Source organism: Pogona vitticeps, chromosome 2, assembly GCF_051106095.1.
Source record: "Pogona vitticeps strain Pit_001003342236 chromosome 2, PviZW2.1, whole genome shotgun sequence".
NCBI lineage: Eukaryota > Metazoa > Chordata > Lepidosauria > Squamata > Agamidae > Pogona > Pogona vitticeps.
The window spans coordinates 201,322,399-201,347,703 of NC_135784.1; the positions used below are offsets into that span (position 1 = coordinate 201,322,399).

The window sequence follows — 25,305 nt, forward strand, 5'->3', positions numbered from 1 at the left end:
GAAAAGGAAAATGACTTAATTGACTGGGGGGTAGGCCTGTTTAAACAACCAAGTCTTTAATTGGCTTTACATAGCTGGAATCAAACTGACAAGAGAAAGCACTGTTGGCTTGTGTTTTCTGATGCCTCACACTGTAGCATTTGGGGAAATTACATGTGCCCTACTTCCAACCCAGCAAAGAACTGGATGCTTACTAAATCTTTAACACACAGTAATGTGAAGGCTTTATGACATCGCACAAAAATTACAAATTGGTATCTGGAACCTAAAGAAGTCCAAAACCTAGTGAAGACTACTGGAAAGAATCTCCTAAAGATCAAGAAACATACCCAAATTGGATATGATATAACAGAAGGAAGATCAGCCAAAAGAGAAAACGCTGATAATACTCTATGCACATAGAAGCGCACAAGTTACGTACATGGATCTCTTTAGACCATATGGAAAAAACACATTTCTTGCCATAGTATGTCTCTGAGACGCATTGCTGTAGACCTGTGGTTCTCAACTTGGATTCCCATATGTTCTTGGTCTACAACTGATGGCCAGCACAGCTAGTAGTGAAGACCTCTGGGTGTTTTATAACAAGAACATCTGGGGATCCAAGGCTGGGAACCACTGCTGTAAAATATGAATGGGTGTTCAAATAAATGAATAGAACATTTATGTATATAGAAAAGTGGATAACAGAGACAAAGATTTTTTTGCTGAAATTGAAGTTTGCAACCTAGATAATTTATTTGCATTGCATCTGCATCCCACCTTTTCCCCCAAAAGGACTCAAGGTTGCTTACAATATTAAAACAGACTATATTTACAATATTAAAAATACAGTAAGTCAACTAGAATATTTTTTTAAAATTAAATCTGATTTAAAACTAGCAGATAAAAACAGTTTAGAACTATTTTAAAAGCATATTAAAAATAACAGCTCAATTTGGACATAACACATTTCTGCTCATTAAGCTGAGAAATACATGAGCTTGATGTGCCATAATGTTATCTCTTTCCACCATACCGTGACTGAAAACATACTGAGTTACTGAACCAGACTTTCTCTACCCAATATGTCCCAGTAAGAGAATACCGTTAACCGTTCACTGCCCACTGTTACTTGGTTGGAGATAATCAGGAACTTATGATATATTCTGGGGATACTATTTATATAAATGAGACTAAATATCAAGCTCTAAAAGACTCATGCTCCCAAGTGACATTATGCCATCCAGAAATAATCCCTTCAGAGTTTATACTGAAAGGAGAAAGCATGAGAGTCAAAGGAATAGGGACAGAGATAATTACACTACCAGTGGCAAAAATACCAATAAAATATCAAGGATGGACTGGTTGGTGGAGAATCGGAATTGCTAGGAAACTGCCAACATCATGCCTGATAGGTACAGACCTCTCTGAGCAAACTGTAGTTCCTGATGGTTTCCCCATCCTGATAACTTATGCTTCCCAGTTCAGACAAAATGAGAAACTTTGATTAGTTAACTAAACAATCTTCAGTAATGGCATGACAAGAATGAAGGGAGAGAAGTGGCAAAGGCCATAATGTTTGTCCACATTTTCATTTAACAAGACCAGGCATTTTACAGTCAAATCAACCAAATATGAAATCATGTTCTAACTCTTTAGTCTATTAAGTAAGCATGCAAGTATTTTAAGGGAAATGTTTGTAAAAGATTATATGGCTTGGGGCTTCTTAAAATTAGTAGACAATGTTAGACACAAAACCAGTTTGGATACCTTTGGTCCTGCTGCAGAAATGATTATCTGTCCTGGAGGTTGAATCCAGGGCTCTCCATCTATTTGTACAGGAATTGGCTTCCGAAGTGTTACACGAAAGTAGGAGCCCTGGGCAATCCGGATGCCTGAACGCAGACCACCTTGGACCTGACCCTGATAAGAGCAATAAAGTTGAAATAGTGCTTTTCTAAAACTAAATATTAATGTGAAGACAAAATGCAACATTTAAAAATCCTTTGAGAAGATCAAGAACTGGTAACACTCATGCAGCATTCCTGAAAATTTTATATAAAGCTTTTTACTCATGAAACATTCAAGAATGCATTGAGAAAAAAGTTATTAAAATGCAATGAACAAGGTATATTCTGAAAAGTGATGTGCTGTATTTTGCTAACAAATCATTTAAGGTTTCAGTTTCATTTTATTTTACAAGTTGAAAGTACTTCTTGTCAAATCAAACACATTAAACATATTGACAGAAATCCTGCTGCTTTATGTAGCAAGTTGCATTGCAGCGGACCACTGAATCAGTGGGGATTTGTGAGTCAACTCCTCCATAAGTTCAATTGATTCGAATGAGCCTACTCCAGTTGCGGCTTAGTACTTAAACATAACAAATTGCAATTGAAGAAGGCATATTTGAATAAATGAGACTTACAGAGCAGCTGACCTACCAAATCCTCAATGATTCAATGGGGCTACTTTCATGCAACTTACTATGCTGAATAACAAGATTTCAGTCAATATTTTAGTTTACACCAAACTACATTAATGAATGAATCTAATCCAGGAGGCAGGAGACATTAGGCAGTAATAGTTTATAAAGATTTAATGAAAAGACCTGGGAATGTTTATTGGTTTAACTGTTTTTAAATTTGTAATGCCATCCAAAGTAGACCTTTGGTCTAGATGAGCGGGGTAGAAATCAAATTTTTTAAAAAAGGATAAATATTCGACATACCATGTGAACAACTCCAGTGACACCAACAACCTCCAGTAAGCCATCATCAATTCTTGGTTTCTCAAACCGATTATCATTATCAGATCCCCAAAGATCAGCACCAGATCCCCAACTAGTTAGATCATAAAAAGGAAGCCAGAGTTAACATTTAAAAAAGGAAGTACCTTTTGCTTTATGCAGCTTCCCACAAAAAATGTTATGCCATAAACAGATTATATGGATTTTGACAAAGATGCATAGAAGACCACAAACTTCCTGTTTAGAATTTGAACATTTGCAAAGGCAATGGCAAACGACAAGTGACACCCTTCTCTCTCCTCCTTACAGACCACATGTGAGAAGCGATGAAGCAAAAGTAATTGGTACTTCTGTTACTTCTGAAGTAGTTCTGTAGCTGCTGGAAGCCACAGGATTACAAAGAATGAGTTTCCACAGAAGACAGAGGTACGGTGGCAAACAAAGCAAAGGATAAGCAACTCTGGACACACTGGTTGGAATCCTGTTGTGCTTCTATGCAAAAGGCATAAACTTCTGGAGATGAACTGCCTCAAATTAAGAAATCTCTGTAAATACAGTGGTGCCTCGCAAGATGAATTTAATTTGTTCTGTGGTTCATGTTGTCTTGTGAAAAAATTGTCTTGCAAAACGCATTTTCCCATAGGAATGCATTGAAATCTAGTTAATGCGTTCCTATGGGCAAAAAAGTCAGAACAAAGTCGAATTTGATTTACAAAGGGTTTATTAAGTGCTCTTTAAAGCCATACATATTGTGCAGATGATTTAAAAAATTTCAATGAAAAAACTTTAACTTTTTAAACATCATAGAAAAACATTTTAAAATCAGCAAACATGAGACAGGAACAAAAAACGGAAAACATTCATCTTGCAAAGCACAGCCATAGGAACATTTGTCTTCCGAGTCATCAACTCCATTGCCAAAACCATTTGTCTTGCGAGTTTTTTGTGCTGCGAGGCATTTGTCTTGTGAGGCACCACTGTATTGTCTGTTACATAGATGACATTTATGGAGACTTCTTAACCTGAGGCAATTGATCTCTAAATGTTTCATCTTTTGTGCAGCAGCACGAAAGGACTTCAAACCAAAGCAAAGCAAAGTGTCCTGTTTATATACTGCCCCACAGTGCTTAAAGCACTCTCTGGGCAATGTACAATTTAATTATGCAGCCTATACATTGCCCTCCCAGCAATCTGGGTACTCATTTTACCAACCTGGGAAGGATGGTAAGGTTGAATCAACTTTGATTGGGATTGAAGCCTGTCGGGATTGAACTCAGGTCATGAGCAGAGTCTTGGCTGCAGTACTACAGTTCAACCACCTGTTCCCTAGCTATCTATGACCATCCACTGTGCCACAAGGCTTCTTCGGTCACTGTTTTCAAAGGGGCTTGAAAATATAATTTCATTTGTTGAAATACACTCTCCCATCTGACTTCCCACAAGAAAACACAGTGATTTACTCATTTATTTTTCTGACCACTTATCTTACTATTTACCTCTCTTTAGTCTGACAGCCATTTATTTGTTATATCTGTATCCTTCTATTCTTCTAATGAGCTCAAAGCAGTGTATATTTATCCTTGTCAAATATCAAGAGACTGGATAGAGCATGAGAGAGCGGCTGACCCTGAATCAACCAGTTTATCATGGCTGAGTGGGATTTAAACCTGGGTCATCTCATTTCCAGACCAACAACATAAAAACATATTTCATGTTTTCCCCATACTAAAATCAGTACCATACTGGAATGGGCTGGATACCATTTTGCTATGGGAGTTAAAAAAATGCAGTGGCTCTAATTACAGCAATCCTGAGCCCAGCAAGAATAGGAATATAAGGGAGCAAATAATCAGCACTATTCATAACCTTACTTATAATTCTTCCACATTTGAGTGGACAAGGTTTAGCCCTCCAGATGTTCTGAGATATCAACTCTCAACATTCCTCATCCTGGCTATATTATCCTGGAACTGACATCTGACAAAACAAGAGGGGAGTATTTTTCCACGCTGACAAACTCCGATGCTGCCATTACCTATTTTGGAATCAACTCAATACTTTAAAATCAAGGAAGTGTTTCGGCAGCCTCTTTGCTTTTGCTTTATTGACCTGCAGAGGGCACTTTAGAATACATCAGAAGGCAGCACAAACAAAAACAATTTATTACTCAAAGAGGACATGAAATGCAAGCCCTGAGTGAATCTAGTAACAATTTAAGATGATAACAAATATCTGCATGAATCCAACTTATACCAGCAAATATATTATTATCAGTCAGTCAGTCAATCTGCTTAATAATTGAGACTTCAATTTCAGCTCAGCTTCTGTGAGGAAAAGCATTTGCACCAAATAATTGGTAAATTCTGATCTTTTTGCTTTTCACTGGTTTGAACAGCTCTAACAAGCCGGAATTAAGATTGCCAGAAGAAATATCAACAACCTCCAATATGCAGATGATACCACTCTGATGGCAGAAAGTGAGGAGGAATTAAGGAACCTTGTAATGAGGGTGAAAGAGAAGAGTACAAAAACGGTCTGAAGCTCAACATCAAAAAAACTAAGATCATGGCCACTGGTCCCATCACATCCTGGGAAATAGAAGGGGAAGATATGGAGGCAGCGACAGATTTTACTTTCTTGGGCTCCATGATCATTGCAGATGGAGACAGCAGCCACGAAATTAAAAGATGCCTGCTTCTTGGGAGGAAAGCAATGACAAAGCTTGACAACATCTTAAAAAGCAGAGACATCACCTTGGCAACAAAAATCCAAATAGTCAAATCTATGGTTTTCCCTGTAGTTATTTATGGAAGTGAGAGCTGTACCATAAAGCAAGCTGACTGCCGAAGAATTGATGCTTTTGAACTGTGGTGCTGGAGGAGGCTCTTGAGAGTCCCCTGGATTGCAAGGAGAACAAACCTATCCATTTTGAAGGAAATCAACCTGAGTGCTCAATGGAAGGACAGATCCTGAAGCTGAGGCTCCAATACTTTGGCCATCTCATAAGAGAAGACTCCTTGGAAAAGACCTTGATGTTAGGAAAGTGTGAAGGCAAGAGGAGAAGGGGACAACAGAGGATGAGATGGTTGGACAGTGTCATTGAAGCAACCAACATGAATTTGACACAACTCCAGGAGGCAGTGGAAGATAGGAGGGCCTGGCATGCTCTGGTCCATGGCGTCACAAAGAGTCGGACATGACTAAACGACGATGAACCAGGTTCATTGTGGGCTTCCAGAATAAAAGTAGGTCTTGTCCCTTTTTTGTGTCCTCTCAAATTGTCCTTATATTTGCCTTGCAGCTGTTTCTGGACTTCAACTTGTGTTTCATACCTGTTGTCTCTTTGCTTCTCTTCAGTTTCAATTAAAAAAAAAAGAAGAAGAAAAAACTCTTCATAGGTTTGTGCTTGTGTGTGTGTGCGTCCGCACAAGTGTGCATGCATGCACACATACATAATTAAGATAATTAATTTGGTACTTGCACCAAACTGCCTGGTTCCATAGCTACATTATTTTGTTAAATATTTCCTTGACATTTTAGAAGGATTGGGTGTTACTATCTTAAACTCTCAGGGGTGTCCTGTATGATCTGAGCAATCTCTTGGTTCAGATTCAGTTGGATTTAAGGAATGGAGGCAGTCAACTGGATAAGAATGTTGTTGAATCTCAGTTAACTTGCCAATGGCTTGACAACTCACTGCTAATTCTTGAACTTGTGATAGTTTTGGATTTTATCAGATACTGTATGTTCTAAGCAAAAGTTGGATTACTGTTAAAACAGTGATGTGCACTCTTGAGGTCCATGCCTTTTTTCTTCCACAACGCACTGGTTGCGGTATTTTCACAATGCAAGAAATATGTTTTGTCGGCTATAAGATCAATAATTTCATGACATAATGTTGTTAAAGGAGTGGCATCTGAATGGTATGAGCTGATGTTTTGCACTCAGGAAGTCTTGGGATCTATCACAAACATCTCCTGTTGAAAAGTGTCCTAGCACAACAAGGAAAGAGGTCTGTCTGAGACAATGAAAAGCTGTTGTCCGTGGGAACAAACAGTATTGAGTGAGATCAAAAGATCAATGGTGTGATTCACTGGGGGCAGCTTCATACAATGAGATCCCAAGCTGAATGGACAAAAGCAAGGGGGAGAATGAACAGAGCAGGCAGAACAGAGCTTGTGCATGAACAGGAGTGCCTCATTAGTCATTCTGGTATTTTCCTTTAGTGAAAAAGCTGTTAAGCACTGCAGGTGAGCTAATGACTAACCTAAAGCCTACAGAACAGCCTTATTTTGACACACTGGATGAAAACCAGTAGTAAGTCACAACTACAGTAGGCCCATTGAATCAGTGGGGATTTGGTGAGCCAACTTCTCCATAAATCCGTCTCATCAATGGAACTACCCTGGCTGCAACTTACTTAAGCAAGCTTTCCCTGAGTTAATGGCTGCCGAGTGGGGCTTTTTAAAACAGATTCTTGTACCTTACTGCATTGAACGTGTTTTGGTGTTGCTTCTGTTTTTTGGTACTGTATTCATCAACCCTTTTAATATTGTATACTCATAGTTACTAGTTTTAAATGCTGTCTTTTAATTGTCATAAGCTGCCTTGGGTCCTCTTTAAGGAGAAAGGCAGGTTAAAAAATTTTTAAACAAATAAATAAATAATAATAGATTTCAGCCAATAATAAACAATGATTTGAAGTCACAGGAACAATAAACCTATAGAACTGCAGACCCTCCTTCCTTCTCTGACATGGCTGGGAGGGGTATGGCAGCCATTTTCGAGTAGTTAAACATTGGCTAGAATCTTGTTACATAGCCATACCAGGACAACTTGGAGTTGTGCAAATGGCTGCAAAATCTATATAACTGAGGAAAGCGTATTCCACAAGCAGTTCTGTGGATGGTGTTTTGCAACCTAATTTGCAACTTAAAATACTAAAGATCATGGAAATTGTATCATTTTGAATATATAGGCTAACTCCCCACACCATGTCCTAGCAAGGACCAGCATCAAGAGACAGATGGGCACAGTGCACAAATGAGTGGGGAAGATCTAGCTAAAATATCTGTCAATTACAGTTTCATACAGAGCAGTTGCCATAGGATCTGGTCCATGTAGTCCACAGATGGCATGCAGTTTATATAGTAACCTGTACTTAGATGGGTCATCAGATGACTTCAGAAGATCAAACAGGCAGCCTATCATAGCCATATAAATACTCAGTGATATTCACAATGCCTTCACAATGTTTAGTCATATATCAATGTACTAAGCAAATGTATTGTGCCCACATCTGATCTCTCTATATGTCGCTTACTCTTTCCAAGATGATGGGTCATTATTTTATTTTTTGCACTATTTCAGCTTTCTGCACCTTTGTCATCTGAAAAAGTTCTCTTTTTCTTTGCAGTGCCTTGTTGTATGGAACTGTGATTCTCTGCATCTCCTACAGGAGGATCTGGCTCATGGAATTATAGAGGATAATCTCCCCGTATACCAGATTAGGAGTGTACTCATTTGTGTTTTTGGACTGCAAGTCCAAGAATTCTCCAAGAATTCCCCAAGCAAGGAGTTGCCCTTAAAGACAAATCTGCAGATTTCACCCCCCAAGAGGTCTTTCAGGTTTTACCTCTGATGTTGCCAAGCCCCTCCATCTGCTTTTCTGGCCTTTGGCTTCTACTGCTAATTTTTTTTTCAAAAAGTAATCTGCCCTGGTGTTTCCTGTGAGTTGTAGTTCTTCAGGGCAGCAAGGCTATGACTCCCAGCATCCTCTACACCAAGGAGGACCTGGCTGCCAGTGGTCAGTCAACTGCCTCCACCATCATGTGGCACAGTACAGAGTTCGGGCACAGTATTAAACTGTGGCTAACTGAAATCAAAAGTTGTATATCTAAATGTTTCTAATTGGCGCAAACTACATATTGTTCATGGATGCTATCAACAAAGAATCATTGTGTCCAAACCAGGCCAATATACTGATTCAGTCAATCCTGAATATACACAAGCCCAAGATAATATCTACTAATGAAGATATTTTGGCTACTAAAATACAGCAAAGGATCCTACCATAATGTAAGCGTTATTATGTTAAAGGAAAAAAATAGATATACTGTTTCTACCTGGGAATATTAATGAAGATAAGGCCTTCAATATGTGGAAGCTCAACTTCATGCTGGTCCACCTGGAGTTTTATTTCTTTATGAAGATTTCTGGTATGACTAATTTTCTGCAATCCAACCCTTACATAGACACCCTTGTTGTGAAACCTAGAGACAGAAATATTTCAATTACTTTTTCATTTAATATGAACAGCATGTCACACTGCATCATTGGCTATGACTTGCCCATTACTGATATAATATTCTTTTTTCCTGAAATTCTCCAGCACAGCTAGTGGTACACATATCTGGTTGATGCTTTCACTGAGGTACAGGATTGTGTGTGTAGGAAAAAAATCACTGGGCACAGCACCTGGATTTAATTTGCACAGGTGGCATGGCAAAATGCTAGAAGAAAGCCTGTTTCCCCCACAGGACAATTCCAACTTCGCATTTAAACTCTAGCTATACCTGATGCCCCCAAGAAAGAACATTCCATGTATACCAAAGATACTAGAGGAGGACCAAAAGATAAAGTACTGCCAATTACATAAACACATACATTCTTCTTCTCTCTGAATATTAATTTATCTGATCTAATGTATATCCCACTTTGTCTCCAGAAATGGGAATACCAATATGTTGGGAGGGGGGAGGGAGAAAGAAAGTGCCTGTGCGTTTGCTCAAGTTCTACATACCTGCTATTGAATTTATCTGGCTCTTCTTCTCTGGCATGATGAAAACCTAGACTCAACTCTGCATCGATTCCAAGGCCACAGTAGTTGTTCATTTGTACAATCTGGAAAAAATTAAGATAGTGATAACTTTCTCTAATGCAGATCAGATCTTCTAAATTTCAACAAATAGATCAGAACATTTGTGTTGTAAAGAATACATGCTTGTCACAGTGTTGGAAACCTGAACCAAAGTCTTTGCTCAGCTATGAAGCTCTCTGGGTGATCCTAGGGAAGTCTGACTATTCCATCAGACCTTGTAGCATTTTTTTGAGATGCTAAATTGGGGTAACCTCCATATCTATCACCCTAACCCCCTTGGAGGAAGAACAAAATTATATGTGAATAAAACAAAAAAACCAAAACAAAATGACCACCCTTAACTGCCTCATTTCTGAAGCCCAAGGATCTGAACTGCCATAATTTCTATAATTTCTATAATTCTATAATTTTTTCTTATTATTCAGATTAATGGTTCAAGAAGGAAAACAAAAACAGTTAATTCAGATCCATACAAGAATTTGTTGCTCAAAAAGAGAACTTCAACGAAGTCTCTGAAGTGTAACAATTTTTTGTAATAAATTCTAAAGCCATGAATATTTACTACATTCTTACTCCATACCAAGAAAAAACAAAAGTGCTTGATTTTAAAAGGGAAAATATTGTAATTATCCTTCTCTCACTAATTTATCCTGGAATAAAACATTATGCTCGTATGCTGACTGACAACAGACAAACTGAACTCAATTTTTCTAGGATGTTTAAGAAAAGAAAAACTAGCATTTCTTGATCAAACGTGTCCTAATTACTGTTTACTAAATTCAAATATGCCAACACCACTTGCTGGTAAGAAAAATATCTACTGTACTTGATGCATAATATCTCTTCCAAAAATGCACATTTAAATATAGTCTAAAAGACAATGTTTTTGTTCTCTGTATTTTTTTAAAAAAATTTTTGTAAATGAATCATATTCTGACTGTAATAACTATTAACAAAGTACTGCCATGGAAAAAATAAAGCTCTGCTATGAATAGCCTATTCATCAGGAAGGATGTGTGGGGAATGAAGACAGAGACTGATGGGCGAGGAAATGTGCACAAGAAATAAGAAGGAGAAGATAGCAAAGAACAGTACACATCATGAACAAGATGGGTGGGAAAGCAAAAAGAGATTCTCTTTTCTCTTTAGCCCTGTTCAGTTATTATCAAACCATGTACCCTTTTCACAAACAGAGGTGAGTGTTGTTACCCCACCGCCTCTGTGGAGCCTCCACTATTCACATGGAGGCTCCCCATGTGAGATTGGATGCTGATTTTCCAGAGTCTCAATTCACAAGGAGAAAACTCTAGAGCTAAAGGAAGGATTGCAGTGCTCTACTCTAGGCATGGTAAGTGTACCTACAGTGGGGTCTTGACTTAAGAACAGCTTGAGTTAAGAACATTTTGACTTAAGAACCGCTCTCATAGGAAAATACTGACTTGACTTACATACTTAGATTTGAGTTAAGAACTGAAAAAAACCACGTGGGAGGCAGAGAAAGTGCAAAATTTGAACTTTCAGTTAACTGTTGGCTAGTGAAAAGGATGCCTGTCTGCTTCCTCACTCCTCCCAGCGTTTAGAGAGTGGATTGGGAGACAATCTTCAGACTGCCTGGTACTGCCTGGACTGTATTTTCCCTGCCTTCCCTGAACCTTTCTTGACCTAAGAAAAAAAAGAAACAGTGGTCGAAGGCGGAATAGCAGCTTCCCATTAGTTTCTATGGACGGAAAAGAGCAGATACGGATCAAATGGTTTTCAATGCATTCCTATGGGAAATGCAGATTTGACCTGAGAACTTTTTGACTTGAGAACCGCCTTCCAATACGGATTAAGTTCTCAAGTCAAGACCCCACTGTATTTATCAATCAAGTGAATTCAGCTTTTCTTAAAAGGTGATTATTTCTTCTAGTTGGATAGGTAGGTGGTTGAATGTTATGCAAGGCAGGGAGAAGGGGAGTAGGGCAGGAATAAAGAGATGCTAGAAATTGAAATGGCATAACATTGGCTTCTTATACACTGGTAGTCTGATGGGCAAGAATGTGCTTAGGGCATGGACAGACAACATGCAGCTCCTTAAATACTGGATTTAAATACTCCTTAAATAATACTCCCAGCATTCCTTACTAATGGCTATGCTGGCTGGGGCTATGGGAATTGCAGTTCAAGAACATCTGGAGGCCCACATAGTGTCAATTCCCGGTTTTGGGTTCTCTCTCTCTCTCTCTCTCTCTCTCTCTTTTAAACTTTTCTTGGTGGGGATGGGTAGGAGAGCGGGAGAAGCCAAAGGAAAATACCTTAGGAGGTTCAGGCTCTAACACACCATTTTCTGAGCTTTCCAGGGCCTCCTGAGCATCTAAAAGGATGGTCCAGCGATCCATAAGAATATCATCAGCCTCATCTACTGAGATCAGAATGGTGTAAGGATCTTCGCCACTATATCCAGCACCCCAGCGGAGCACCCTCCCCAAGTCATTGCCTGATTAAAAAAAAAAAACACAACAGAATTCAATTAACAACTTCAAAGACAAAAAGATCTCACTTTAACCCTAGAATGTTACTGAATAATTTGTTTGGTTAATTGCAGGCAACTGCTTTTCATAATGAGGCATATGATCAAGTTGCATCTCAGATCTGACCAACTAGCTACAATTAGCCATACAAATGAACATTTATAGGATTCTGGCCATCTGAAGATACAAAATGCTTTACTTAAAAGCACTTTTTAAAAAATACCAGCTCTCAGAAAAACTTCACTGCAGCAAACATGCAGCTTAACAACATAGTAAACAACATTTAAAAGGGATAATGGTAAGTCAATTAATGCTTATATTGAGTATTTTGCCATTTTTAATTGCTGAAATCTCACTGCATCCTCACCTGTTCCTAAAGGTAAAATAGCCACAGATGGTTCTGAACAGACAAGCTTATGTCGGACCTCTTCTAGTGCACCAAGTACCCAACCAACAGTGCCATCACCACCACATACCAATATTCGGAAATTAGGAATTTGAGAGAAGGCATGAAACCTGCAATATAAAAAGTTGGCACAATATTACTGTGCAAATACACTAAAGAAAAAAAATACATTCTTTAATTCTCTCAACGAATTTTTTTTAAAAAGTCTGTTCATCCGCTTTTTAATAGAGTGAAGCCACGATCTAAAGAGCTGTACCACAAGTTTTACATACTGAAGGAGGCTGCTGATTTCAAAGAAAAACATTCCATGCTTCAAAAGTAGCTTGTGATTTGACACTGAGGTCTAATGTTCAAAAAATAGCTTTAAGTCCCATGTTATTAAAACTGCTTTTCAGGTTCTGACTTAAGTGGTACTCAATATACAGGCTCATAATTCTGCTGCGCTTCAGGCTACAGAGGGTGCGTCCTAAAGATCTTTGACACACACCCCAGCTTCCTTTTTTGTTACATTAGCAATAGCAAATAGGAGACAAGACAGACATGAAATCATAGAATAATGGAATTGGAAGGGACCTATAAGGCCATTGAGCCCAACATTCCGCTTAGTGCAGGAATTCAAAGTACTATATCTGACATGTAGTCTCATTTTCTCGACTGCCTCCAGTGCTGAAGCACTCACTACCTCTCAAGGTACAGTGGTGCCCCACATAGCGACGATAATCTGTGCAGCTAAAATCGCTGCAAAGCGATTTTGTCGCTATGCGAAAATAAAAAGCCCATAGGAATGCATTAAAACCTGTTTAATGCATTCCTATGGGCTTAAAACTCACAGTTAAGTGAAAATCCTCTATACGGTGGCCATTTTCGCTGCCCGGTAAGCGAGGAATTGGCGTGAAAACACAGCGGGCGGCCATTTTTTTACCCACGGCCATTTTGGAACCGCCGATCAGCTGTTGGAAAATCATCGCTATGCGATAATCGGTAAGCGAAACAGCGAACCGATCATCGCAAAGCGATTTTTTCCCATTTAAAACATCGCAATGCGATCGCTTTTGCAATCGCAAAATCTTCGTCGCTATGTGATTTTGTCGTTAAACGGGGTGCCGGTTAAGTGAGGCACCACTGCACTTGGTTTCACTGTCATACTGCTCTAACAGTTAGGACGTTTTTGTTGATATTCAACCAAAATCTAGCTTCCTATAATTTGTGCCCATTATTACATGACCTGCACAGATCCTGCCTCTCCTCTGTATGACAATATTTCAAGTAGTTGAAGAGTGTCATCATATTTCCCGTCAAACTTTATTTCTCAAGGCTAAATATGCCCATTTCTTTCAGTATTTCCTCATAGCACTTGTTTTCCAGTCTCCTGAACATCCTTGTTGCCCTGCTCTGAATTTATTCCACTTTGTCGGCATCCTTCTTAAAGTGTGGACATAGTACTTTAGATGAAGCCCAATGACTGCTGAATAGAGAGAACTTGTACTCCACACAGTTTTGACACTATACTTCTGTTAATGAGTAAATAGCATTTGCCTTTTTTGAAACCACATCATAGTGTAGGTTCAGATTCAGCTTGCGATCTACAACATTTTCAAAATCCTTCTTGCCCATAATAATACTGAACTAACTATCCCCCATCTTGTAACTGTGTGCTTCCAATGTGGTTTTCCAGCTACAAAACACCATGCTGAATGCCAAAGGAGGAGATTACAGGCTCGCAACAAAAAACAAAGGTAAGCCACTTGTGAGTTATGCCTGAAAAACTACTCCATAACTGCAAAATATAAAGATAAGCAAGAAATATATAAAGATAATACATGAAATGATTCTAACCAGCCAAAAAACATCTACAGTAGTACCCGTGGGTGTAATTTATATAGTTAAAAAAAAGTACAATGTTCCATTTTAAAGAGCAGCAAATGACCAAGACTTAAACGATGTGGCATACTTGGGGGAGGGGGTGAGGCTGGATTGACTTCTGGAGTCCCCTAATAAGTGCTCACTTCATTTTTAAATGAAAGACAAGCTGATTAGATTTTACAACCTCCTCCCCCACCTTACACTCTCTCTTTGACAAATGAGCTTCTGTTCCATTTGGTAACTGCTGCCAAACACTAAACATAAAAATAGAAATGCCGTTTATTGAAGTTACCCCTACAGTTTTGTTAGCTGACATTAAAAGATTCTAAAAACAGGCAAAATATTAATTATTTGACATTGAGGATAAATTTCCTGCTCCAATGCATGTTCTGGTATTAATAGCATTCATGTTCAACTGCACTATTATTCAGATACTGACTATATCCAATTAATACATGAAAGCTTTTGATATCAGTGGCAATGACAACAAGACTTGGTGGACAAGCAGTCCTACACTTCAGGATTTGTGTTTCACAAACAGCAAATCATGATGCTAAATCAGGCAAGTTTAAAAAAAAATTACCATAAGGCTCTTCAAAGGAAAAAAATCACAACCCTTAGAAGGTAGTTTTAACATGCATTTCAATGCATTTTTCTGACAACTGTTACATTTATCATTGGCCAGAACAGAAACCAGTCTTGATTATAATGATACATTTTAAAGTACAGTGGTGCCTCGTATAACGAGTGCCCCATTTAACGATGAATCCACATAGCGATGCAGATTTTGCGATCGCAAAAGCGATTGCATTGCGATGTTTCCTATGGGGAAAAATCACTTTGCGATTTTTCCCCATAGGCCCCATTTCCCCCCAGCTGAACAAGGGGGCACTTCGGAGTGACCGCGGTGGAGGCTTCCCCGGCGGTCGCTCCGAAGCCTGTGCTGCCCAGCTGGGGGAAAATGGGCGCCAGCAGCGTTTTCGCGCCTCGCTTACCGAGGCAGCGAAAATGGCGGCCGGATGGGGGATTCTTCGCTTACCGGTGAGTTTTTCCCCAATAGGAACGCATTAAACAGAGTTTAATGCGTTCCTATGGGTTCCCTCCCCCCCGCATAGCAAAGAATCTGGATAGCGATGTTAATCCTGGAATGGATTAACGTCGCTATGTGGGGCACCACTGTAAAACTAACACAAGGACTACATTTAAAAAAACCTCTGCCATATGCCATGCCAACCACAAACTAAGAAGGGGAATAGCTGTGATGATAAATTTGTCTTATTTAAAACAATGGCTGAAATCCAATGGCAACTAGAGTAGGCCCACTGAAACAAAGGAACATATAGAGGAGTGATTCAATGGGCCTATCTAAGTGCAACTTACTACTATATTTCAGCCAGTGAGTCTCATGCACCTAAACAGGTTTCATGCATCATAAGCATTTATGAACTGCAATCTACTTCCTCAAATGCAAACTGGGAGCAATCTATGAGGTCTGCAGCTTACAAAAAGTTATATGATATAAAACCTGCTAGTCTTTAAAAATATCAAAGGCCCTATGTCCTGCAGTTTTTCGAGATGAGGCAGTATAACCATGGAAGGAAACAACCCAAAATAAAGCAATAAAACAATACCATTGGGAAAACAAAATGAAAAAGATAAGAAAAACATAAAACAAATCTGTGCTAATCATTACCCAGGTAGTGGCCCTCCATTCGTTAGTTCGAAGACTTGGTGAGGATTCAGCAGTTTTCTAAAACTATGCAGCAAGTCCCGACCTTTAAGGCCCCCACTTTTTGGATTGACAAATACAAGCAATGGACAGCAGTTCTGTGGAAGTTTGGTTTGCTGAAGGATGCAAAGAAATAGAATTAAGGAAGACGACATTAAGAAGAAAAACACCAAGGATTCTCAAGAAAGACAGCCATATTTTACAAATGAAATCTTCCCAGCAGACTCAAGGAATGATCTACTGGAAATTTTGTCTCTGTAAATCTTTCCACAATATGTGGAAAATGTACAAGAATAAACCATGTGTTTATGCAATATATCCATTTAAATTACAAGACATTCAGTTTTAAAAAATCATGTGACTGTTTATTAGTGTCAGGTTTCTCTGTTCAACCGTAATAGAAAAAAAAATCACAAACATTACACATGGCATTTTGGTCTCTCTCTCTCTTTTAACAGAATTACATGATCATATCTGAAGTTAATTCGTAGCATTTAGTGCTTAAATGAGAATTAAGATCTAGAGTTTGTCACATGTTTGTTCATTGCTGCAAGACAAGTTAGTGCCTGTAGGTGGAAACCTCCTCGTTCCCATTGCACCATAGCCAGGCATGAGCTGTAAAATATTTAACTAAAATTTCACAGGATAAACTAGGTTAAAAAAAAACATGCACAACATCAATTTAGTGAGTTCTATTATTCACTGCAATATAATTTTTATTATGGTATGCATCTTTATGTATATTTTTATTCACATAATTTTGCTGGCACCATGTTATGCATCAGTTATTAATATTTTATAAATTTATAAAGTTAATACTGAAAAAGAATTATGCTATATTTTGAAGTAAAACACATGTAAATCTTGTATTTTTCTCCTATTAATGAACTAGAATCTATTCAGGCAGCAAACTGTATTTTTAATTTATCCATATTAATAACTAAAACTAGCAACCTAATACATACAGTTTGTGATCAATATTCAAAGTACAAGCATTATCCCAGTAATTATTTATTACAAATAACTTGTAAGACTGATGGTCAAGACTGATGGGGCTGAAAAACAGCACTACATCTAATGGCATGTAAAGAAGGCAATTCCACATTTTACGGATGTGATGTGGAATTGAATGCAACAGTCGGATGTAATGTGGAACATGAATGCAACAGTCACACTTGAAACACAATCAACTTGTCTGCTTGTTTAGACCAGTGGTTCTTAACGTGGGCGATAATGCCCCCTAGGGGGCGATTTCATTTTTCAGGGGGGTGGTAGAACGAAAAGGGGTGGCGTGGGGGCACTGGAGCAGAAGGGGGGCGGTAGGGGGGCGCTGGAGCAAGCCAAACCTGTGAAGATGGCTGCAGCCTTTTTACAATGTGCGTGAATATATATTTTCCTCCAATCTTAATTTAGTTTCAGAGTTTTTGTCTTGAAATTTTTAGTTCCTGCATTGCGGTTTGTTTTTATGCCCTTTTTATATTTATTTTTGCGTCTTAAAATTCTCTTGCAAGTAAATCATTAAATGTTACTTTTGGGGGGCATTTCATTTTCTTGGAATTGAATTTTGTTTTCAGGGGTCATTGGATTTAAGTGTCTTAAATAAATAAATAAATAAATAAATAAATAAATAAATAAATAAATAAATAAATAAATAAATAAATAAATAAATAAATAAATAAAGAAATAAAGAAAGAAAGAAAGAAAGAAAGAAAGAAAGAAAGAAAGAAAGAAAGAAAGAAAGAAAGAAAGAAAGATATCATCACCGTGGGGAGGGGGGCGATGATAACTTCCTCAATGGCTCAAGGGGGCGTTTCTTTCAAAAAGGTTAAAAACCACTGGTTTAGACTACTGTGTGCCATGTGCTAGGAGATCAATGACTGGGTGACGGTTCTATCACATGTTCATACAATGTCTGAAGAGACATGTTACACCTGCTTCACAGCACTTATGCTTAATAAGGAGAAGATGCAGCAATACTTTATTCATGGCAGAATTGAGACTGCAGCCACCCTCATTTTACAATCTAATCAAAGGATAAGCAATTGACTGTTTCAGGCAGCTGCTTAAACATAGCTTCTTTTTCTCTCAAAAGGCAACCAGCAACCACAGCAATTTGGACCAAAGAAAACAACTTTTGTTAGTTTAGGCAGGTGATAAATAGCAATGATAAGAAACTTGTTCTAGACAGAGTGAAAGCATTAAAGTAATCAAGTCAAGACAAGCTGTTTGTTTCTGTATGTTCAAAAAATTAAGGGGAAAAGGAAAAGGGAAAAAAGCATATACTGAAGTAGTTTAAATACAAATAGATTGATTTCACTGTAAACTTCCATGGATCAGAATCTACTTTTTCGGACATACTTGATCATTAGCTTCTACAGGAATAGGCATGCATGGACGCACTAGAAGCTCCATCAGACCATTAGACTTTTATAGAAACAAGAGTTTCTAATCAAATCCATAGCCTGATGTTTAAAACCTATAAGTTAACTATGATGAAAATACAACTGCACAAAGTACAGTACAGTGGTGCCTCGCACAGCGAGGTTAATCCGTCCCGGATTAACCCTCGCTGTGTGAAACATCGCTGAGCGGAGCAGAAAAGCCCATTGGAACGCATTAAACAGTGCTTAATGTGTTCCAATCGGCTGCTGTACTCACCGTTCAGCGATGTTTCTCCGATTGGCGGCAGCCATTTTCGTGCCCTCCCCTCGCTGAATGAGGGCGCGAAAATGGCTGCGATCAGCTGTCCGGCGGGTCCAAAATGGCCACCAGAACAGCCGAAATGGCCGGCCGCAGCACTTTCGTGCCCTTGGTAAGCGAGGGGATGGGCGCGAAAACGCTGCGCGCAGCCATTTCAGCTGTTCCGGCAGCGTTTTCGCGCCCTCCCCTTGCTTACCAAGGGCGTGAAAACGCTGCGCCCGGCCATTTCGGCTGTTCCGGCAGCCATTTTGAAGCCGCGGAACAGCTGATCGGCGGGTCGCAAAGCGAAGGTCGGTAAGCGAACCGCTTACCGACGTTCGTTCTGCGATTTTCGCCCATTGGGGGCATCGCTCTGCGATTGCATTAGCAATCGCAAAAGCGTCACTGTAGAGCAAATTCATCGCTCTACGGGGCGCTCGTTGTGCGAGGCACCACTGTATGCTGACAAAGGAAATGATGTCACCAACAATAGCATAATACCATTAATTTGAAAGTTTCAGCTTTAATTCCAGGAATTGTGCAACCCATTACAATGATACTGTCCACAAGATGCATGAGCCCTATGATACAATCAGCATGTCTTTAATTACTAATCTACTCTGTCAGTGACATCATCTCTTTTACTTCAGTGTACGTTATGCAAAAGGCTTTTTTTTTGCTTATGATTCAATGCAACTTCTTTCATTTGATGTTCTAGTTGCCTGCTGCTTTGGTATTTAGATAAATTTAGATAAATTGTATTTAGATAAATTTAGATAAACTGTCTGTGAATTTCGTTGTATGGGTATACTGTGTATATACTTACAATGACAATAAATTATTATTATTATTATTATTAAAGAGGTTACCTACCTGTAACCATAGTTCTTCTGATGGTCCTCTGTGAATTAACAGAGGCCACAAAGAAGAACCTCACAACACTGCTGAAACACACTGTTCAGAGAAGAATACAACTACTTTGATTCTACATTCTTCATATTGTTTCATACTAAAACAGTCCTTTTACTCTTTGGAATGTTTAGATCACATATGTCTTTTATTCCACAATATATATAGTAGGAGCCTTTGGCTGCATACACTGAAATTAGTAACCAGATTTTAAAGTTGGGAATGGATCCTGGGTTTGGGTACTCACACTCTCACTGGCAAGTCTCTGAAAATATCATAAATTTCCACTTCCATTGCCGATTAATTGCTGTTCAATGTATTGTCTAAACACTAACCTGTAGTTGATCATAATTATGAGTTTAAAGTTTGACTGATTCTGCCATCAACAGTTTCTGCTGCACAGTGAATCTAATACAGAAGCAAAAACTTCCTCATGGTTATGGAGGCTGTGTATGCCTGAGGAGTACTACAACTAATTTTCACAACACTAAATTGTGTTTTAATATGTCCAAACTAGTTCTGTATATGGCCTTCAAATCTTCTTACTAAGCAGAAATGCTTTCCATGAAGCAAAAGCTCAGTACAGCAGGCTATTCATTATACACTGGTGTCTCGCAACACAAATTTAATTCTTTCTGCAGTTAATGTTGTCTTGCTAAACGTGTTTTCCCATAGGAATGCACTAAAATTGAATTAATGTGTTCCTATGGCTTTAATGTGTTCCTATGGTTTACAAAGGGTTTATTAAGTGCTCTTTAAAGCTATACATATTGTGCAGATGATTTAAAAAATTTCAATCAAAAAACTAACTTTTTAAACATCATAGAAAAACATTTAAAAATCAGCAAACATGAGGCAGGAACAAAAAAACGTAAAACATTCTTCTTGCAAAGCACGGCCATAGGAACATTTGTCTTTAGAGTCATCAACCCCATTGCCAAAACCATTTGCCGTGTGAGTTTTTTGTCCTGCGAGGCATTTGTCTTGCGAGGCACCACTGTATCTGTGTTCTTTTACCGGCCAAACTCAATGATGCTGCAGAATGAGGCATAGGAATATCACACCACATAACAACAATTAGAAGGAAAAGGATGCAACTTTATTGGTTACAGCTACTCCCAGGCCTGGCACTAGCACAGAGGATGGATCTGCATCACCCAAACTGCCTACTGGCTCATATTAATCATGACAATAGGAAATCAGGATTATCCATATGGATGTATGCCACTGTGTGGCCCCATCTGCCACCTGAAAGCAGAGAATATGTGGCTGCACCCAAGCTGGGCCTGAACCTGTCTCTCTGACCCATCCCCTAAAAGAGATGTTCACCTGCTTGACCCTTCCCCCATTTGCCTGGATCTGTTCTCATGCTTACAAACTGTCCCAGCACTGTGTCAAAGATAATACATATTGCAGAACTCCAAATGCCACAGAACAACATTTTAAAAATAGAAGTAGGTGGGAGAAGGTCCAAAGCAGAGTGGCTGCTCCAGACAACACCGGGCTTTTTTATACTTTACAGGTTCCCTTTAGTCCACCTGTGAAGCAAAGACTACCCCCAGCCATCCTTACTGGTCAGGAGCTTGAACAGCAGGAAGAGATCACAAAAACTGGAGGGGCTTGTGGGAAGAAGATTCTTGAATCCTCAAATGGTGGATTCCACACCCAAGCCTACATCACTGTCAGCAAACCCACCCAAGTAAGTTGGGTGTGTGTGTGTCAATGCTGTCTTCCGCAGCTTTTCCTCCCACAGTTCCTAAGGAAAATAAGTCCCTAAGTCAGGGGAACATACAGAGATAAATGACAGATATGAATGTTTTCTTCTGTATATTACTGCAAAACACTAGTCTTTTCTGCTTCTATCTGGCTAAGCTCTTCAGACTTCCCAACAGGTAAAGCCAGCCTGCTCTCATATAGTGAGCATAATATATAAACTTCTCTTATTTCTGCTAATCTCATTTTTTAGATTTGAATATGGGCAGGGGGCTCCAATAGTGGTGAGAAAAACAGCAAGATCTAGTTATATAGTTATTTTGTATACCGTTGAACTGTATTTTCAAGTGAGATGAAATACTTCTCAGTATGCTTCGCTATGTATAATTGGTACTTGCAGCTGCCCTGTTTCTTACCACATACAGTGGTGCCCCGCTTAACGATTATCCTGTTTAACGATGAAATCGCTTCACAATGTGCTTTTTGCGATTGCTATTGCGATTGCAAAACAATGATTGAATGGGGAAAATCCGCTTCATGACGATTGATTCCCTGCTTCGGGAACCGACTTTTTGCATTACGACGATCAGAAAACAGCTGATCGTTGGGGTTCAAAATGGCTCCCCGCTGTGCTTAGGACAGATTCCTTGCATTACAGGCACCAGAAAATGGCTGCCCTATGGAGGATCTTCGCTGGATGCTGAGGTATTTCGCCCATTAGAACGCAGTTTTCAATGCGTTTCAATGGGCTTTTTACTTTCACTTGACGACGATTTCGTTCTACAGCGATTTTGCTGGAACGGATTATCGTTGTCAAGTGAGGCACCATTGTAACTCCAAAACCTATGTCTAGAATATTATTTGTCTGACTCTGCAGACAATTAATTAATGGGAGGGGGGAAGGGAACCACTCCGGCAACCGCTAGTATAAGAATACAGGAGCTATTTCTCCATGATGTGACTCCACATCACTCTATTAGCATTTGCCCTGCTTCGTTTTTAACTCCAAGGCCAAACTTTCCTGTTGTTCCTTTTATCTCTTGACCCCCTACTTTAGAATTCCAATCCCCTAGAATGAGAAGAACATTTTGGTTTGGTGTCAGTTTTAGAAGTTGTTGTAAGTCTTCATAGAATTGGTCAATTTCAGTCTTTTCAGCACCAGTGGTAGATGCATAAACTTGGATTATTGTGATGTTGAAAGGTCTGCCTTGGATTTGTACTGACATCATTCTATCATTTTTGAGATTATATCCCATTACAGCTTTTCCCACTCTTTTGTTGACTGTGAGGGCTACTCCATTCCTTCTACGGGCTTTTTGCCCACAGTAGTAGATATGATACTCATCTGAATTGAATTTGCCCATTCCTGTCCATTTTAGTTCACTGACACCCAGGATGTCAATATTTATTCTTGCCATCTCCTGTTTGACCACATCCAGCTTACCAAGGTTCATAGATCTTACATTTCAGGTTCCTATGCAGTATTTTTCTTTGCAGCAACGGACTTTCCTTTCACTTCCAGGCATATCCACAGCTGAGCGTCCTTTCGGCTTTGGCCCAACCACTTCATTAGCTCTGGAGCTACCTGTACTTGTCCTCCGCTCTTCCTCAGTAGAATGTTGGACGCCTTCTGACCTGAGGGGCCCATCTTCTAGCATCATATATTTTAGCCTTTTGTTTCTGATCATGGGGCTTTCTTGGCAAAGATACTGGAGTGGCTTGCCACTGCCTGCTCCAGGTGGATTGTGTTTAGTCGGAACTCTCCACTTTGACCTGTCCGTTTTGGGTGGCCCTGCACGGCATAGCCCATAGCTTTTCTGAGTTACTCAAGCCCCTTCGCCAGGACAAGGCAGCAATCCATGAAGGGCCAAAAGAATATTACCTCTAATCAAGTTCTAGTCATGAATGCAGGTGTTTATTAATACCAGACAAAAAGATGGAGAATGTTGCTTTAAGAATAATCTACCGAGGCCTGAATATTCAACAGTAGCTGACACTAATGTCATAGTAATCTTAATGCTTAGCCTATCTATTTCTCCGGTCAACTTCAGGGGGAAAAAGCTGAAGATAACATACATTTTAAGATGTCTCAGACACAACTGTTCTTCTCATACCACACTAATCTTCTCTCTGTTGCAGGTATTATGAATTAAGTTCTCATAATAGGTATGAAGATAGAATATTCCCTGACTAGGTGAAATAAAGATCTCTTGGCACTACTATTTTAACAAGCTGAAATACAAAGATCTAATCAGAATTCCCTAAAAAGAGAAAAGAGCATAAATTCAATCTGAATCTGTCACCAGACTGATTCCACAGTAGAAAAGTTCCTATTTTTAAATGCCATAGATTTCCTGAAACACTGAAGAGGTTCTAATTTTTTTAAAAAAACAAACAAACCTTGGGACAACATGCTGCAATGGAGCTTGTAAATATGGAAAGAAGTCTCATATGATCACTTCACAATTTCCTTCTTTAATCCAAGCGAACAAAAATTTCACCAGTGGCTGAGATCAAGATCAAGTCCAAAAACTAGTTTTGTGCTCAATCCATAAGTAGCATTTGGGGACTACCCTTCACAAAGATGGGTTCATAAGTATTTCCAAGACATGCTAAAACTTGTTCTAAAAAACAAGTCTTTTCATTTTGCAGTTTTCAAAAGCACAGCAAGTCCTACTGAACTGAAATGGTACCCGCATTGATGCATGATAGCAAGAGGACTGCAGTTTTATGGTGGGATATGTGCTGATGAGCTGCACTGTCAACATGGATACCTGATTCTCTGCAAGCAAAACACACAAAACCCATTCACCAATGTCTCTCGCCTAGCATAACTCCATCACTGAAACTCAAGACTGAGTGGGCCAGAAGAATCCAGTCCTCTCCCACAGCCTGAGGTAATAGTCAGATCTGGATTACACTGCAGACACTAGGACAGACTTCTGGAGCATCGTCTAATCATTGTCCAAGATGGGGCACCTGCCAGGCCAGAATTGGCACACTTTCCATTTGTTGCAAGAAAGGCAAGTTTGAAATAATAAAAGCATTATTTAGGGCTTTTAGATGGTAACAAGCATGTATTGGAAAAAAACTGATACAGACCCTATTTGGAAATAGGATGGTGAAGGAGACATGCAACTTCATTTTAAGACAGTATTGTAACACTGATGACTACACAATTTGACCAGCGTGTTTTTCAGACTTCCAGCTTTCCACTTCTACCACACATGACAGAGAAAGCATGCTGTATTAGCAGAAAGAGCATTGTTATTTAACAAGCATTATGCAATGGGTCTTACCAGCACTTCAGGGACAACAACTGCAGATAGTGGCTTCTCATTAACAGTGGTCTCTTTAGCTAGCATGTACAGTCTTTCAGCTTCAGAGAAACAGGAAATTTCTAGTACAACAGCACCTATAACAAATGGATTCAATAATATCTTCCATTAATTAATATGGAACATAGAAAAAAATCTGTATGTCTATAATAACACATATTTATTTTTTTCTCTCTTTTGCAGAAAATTCTGTTTAGCTAAAGGAAAGCCTGGTCAGAGTTTGTGAGAAGGGAATAGTCTTGTTCTCTCATGGATGTTCAATTTAGTTTCAGTTCCACTGTACAGACACCACATCCCTTTCACCCAGTGGAATGACAGACATTACTCTCTTTTCCACATGGAACACTTTCCATTGAGGCAAGATTCTCAGGAAGTCCTGGGCAGGCAGAGAATGTTTCTTCATCTTCCAGCCCTTAAGGAAATGTGGGGCTGCTAAGATAGAAAGATCAAATGCAGAGCCTTAGGAAAGGCACTTCTGAGAATAATAAATACAAAGATGTGCTGAAGCCATCCATACTTGAGCAGTGATAGGATAATGCTCTGGAAC

General features: G+C 39.1%; 2 protein-coding genes across 3 annotated transcripts in view; one reads left to right on the forward strand and one right to left on the reverse strand.

Annotated features, from left to right (window-relative positions):
- Positions 1 to 3,156, forward strand: part of SLC49A3 (solute carrier family 49 member 3) — a 51,933-nt gene extending 48,777 nt beyond the window's left edge. Inside the window, exon 12 of the transcript XR_013541364.1 lies at positions 3,041 to 3,156. The gene's annotated coding sequence lies outside the window, so the exon portion shown is untranslated. The remainder of the gene's footprint in view (positions 1 to 3,040) is intronic.
- The window catches only part of DGKQ (diacylglycerol kinase theta), a 111,065-nt gene that overhangs the window by 3,075 nt on the left and 82,685 nt on the right, over positions 1 to 25,305 (reverse strand). For both annotated transcript variants that reach the window (XM_020807072.3, XM_020807071.3), the window contains exons 15-22: positions 24,720 to 24,835; positions 16,084 to 16,235; positions 12,489 to 12,637; positions 11,906 to 12,087; positions 9,534 to 9,634; positions 8,857 to 9,003; positions 2,714 to 2,825; positions 1,753 to 1,905 (exon numbers count right to left, since the gene is read on the reverse strand). In XM_020807072.3, coding sequence (XP_020662731.3) covers positions 1,753 to 1,905; positions 2,714 to 2,825; positions 8,857 to 9,003; positions 9,534 to 9,634; positions 11,906 to 12,087; positions 12,489 to 12,637; positions 16,084 to 16,235; positions 24,720 to 24,835 — 1,112 coding nt within the window. The remainder of the gene's footprint in view (positions 1 to 1,752; positions 1,906 to 2,713; positions 2,826 to 8,856; positions 9,004 to 9,533; positions 9,635 to 11,905; positions 12,088 to 12,488; positions 12,638 to 16,083; positions 16,236 to 24,719; positions 24,836 to 25,305) is intronic.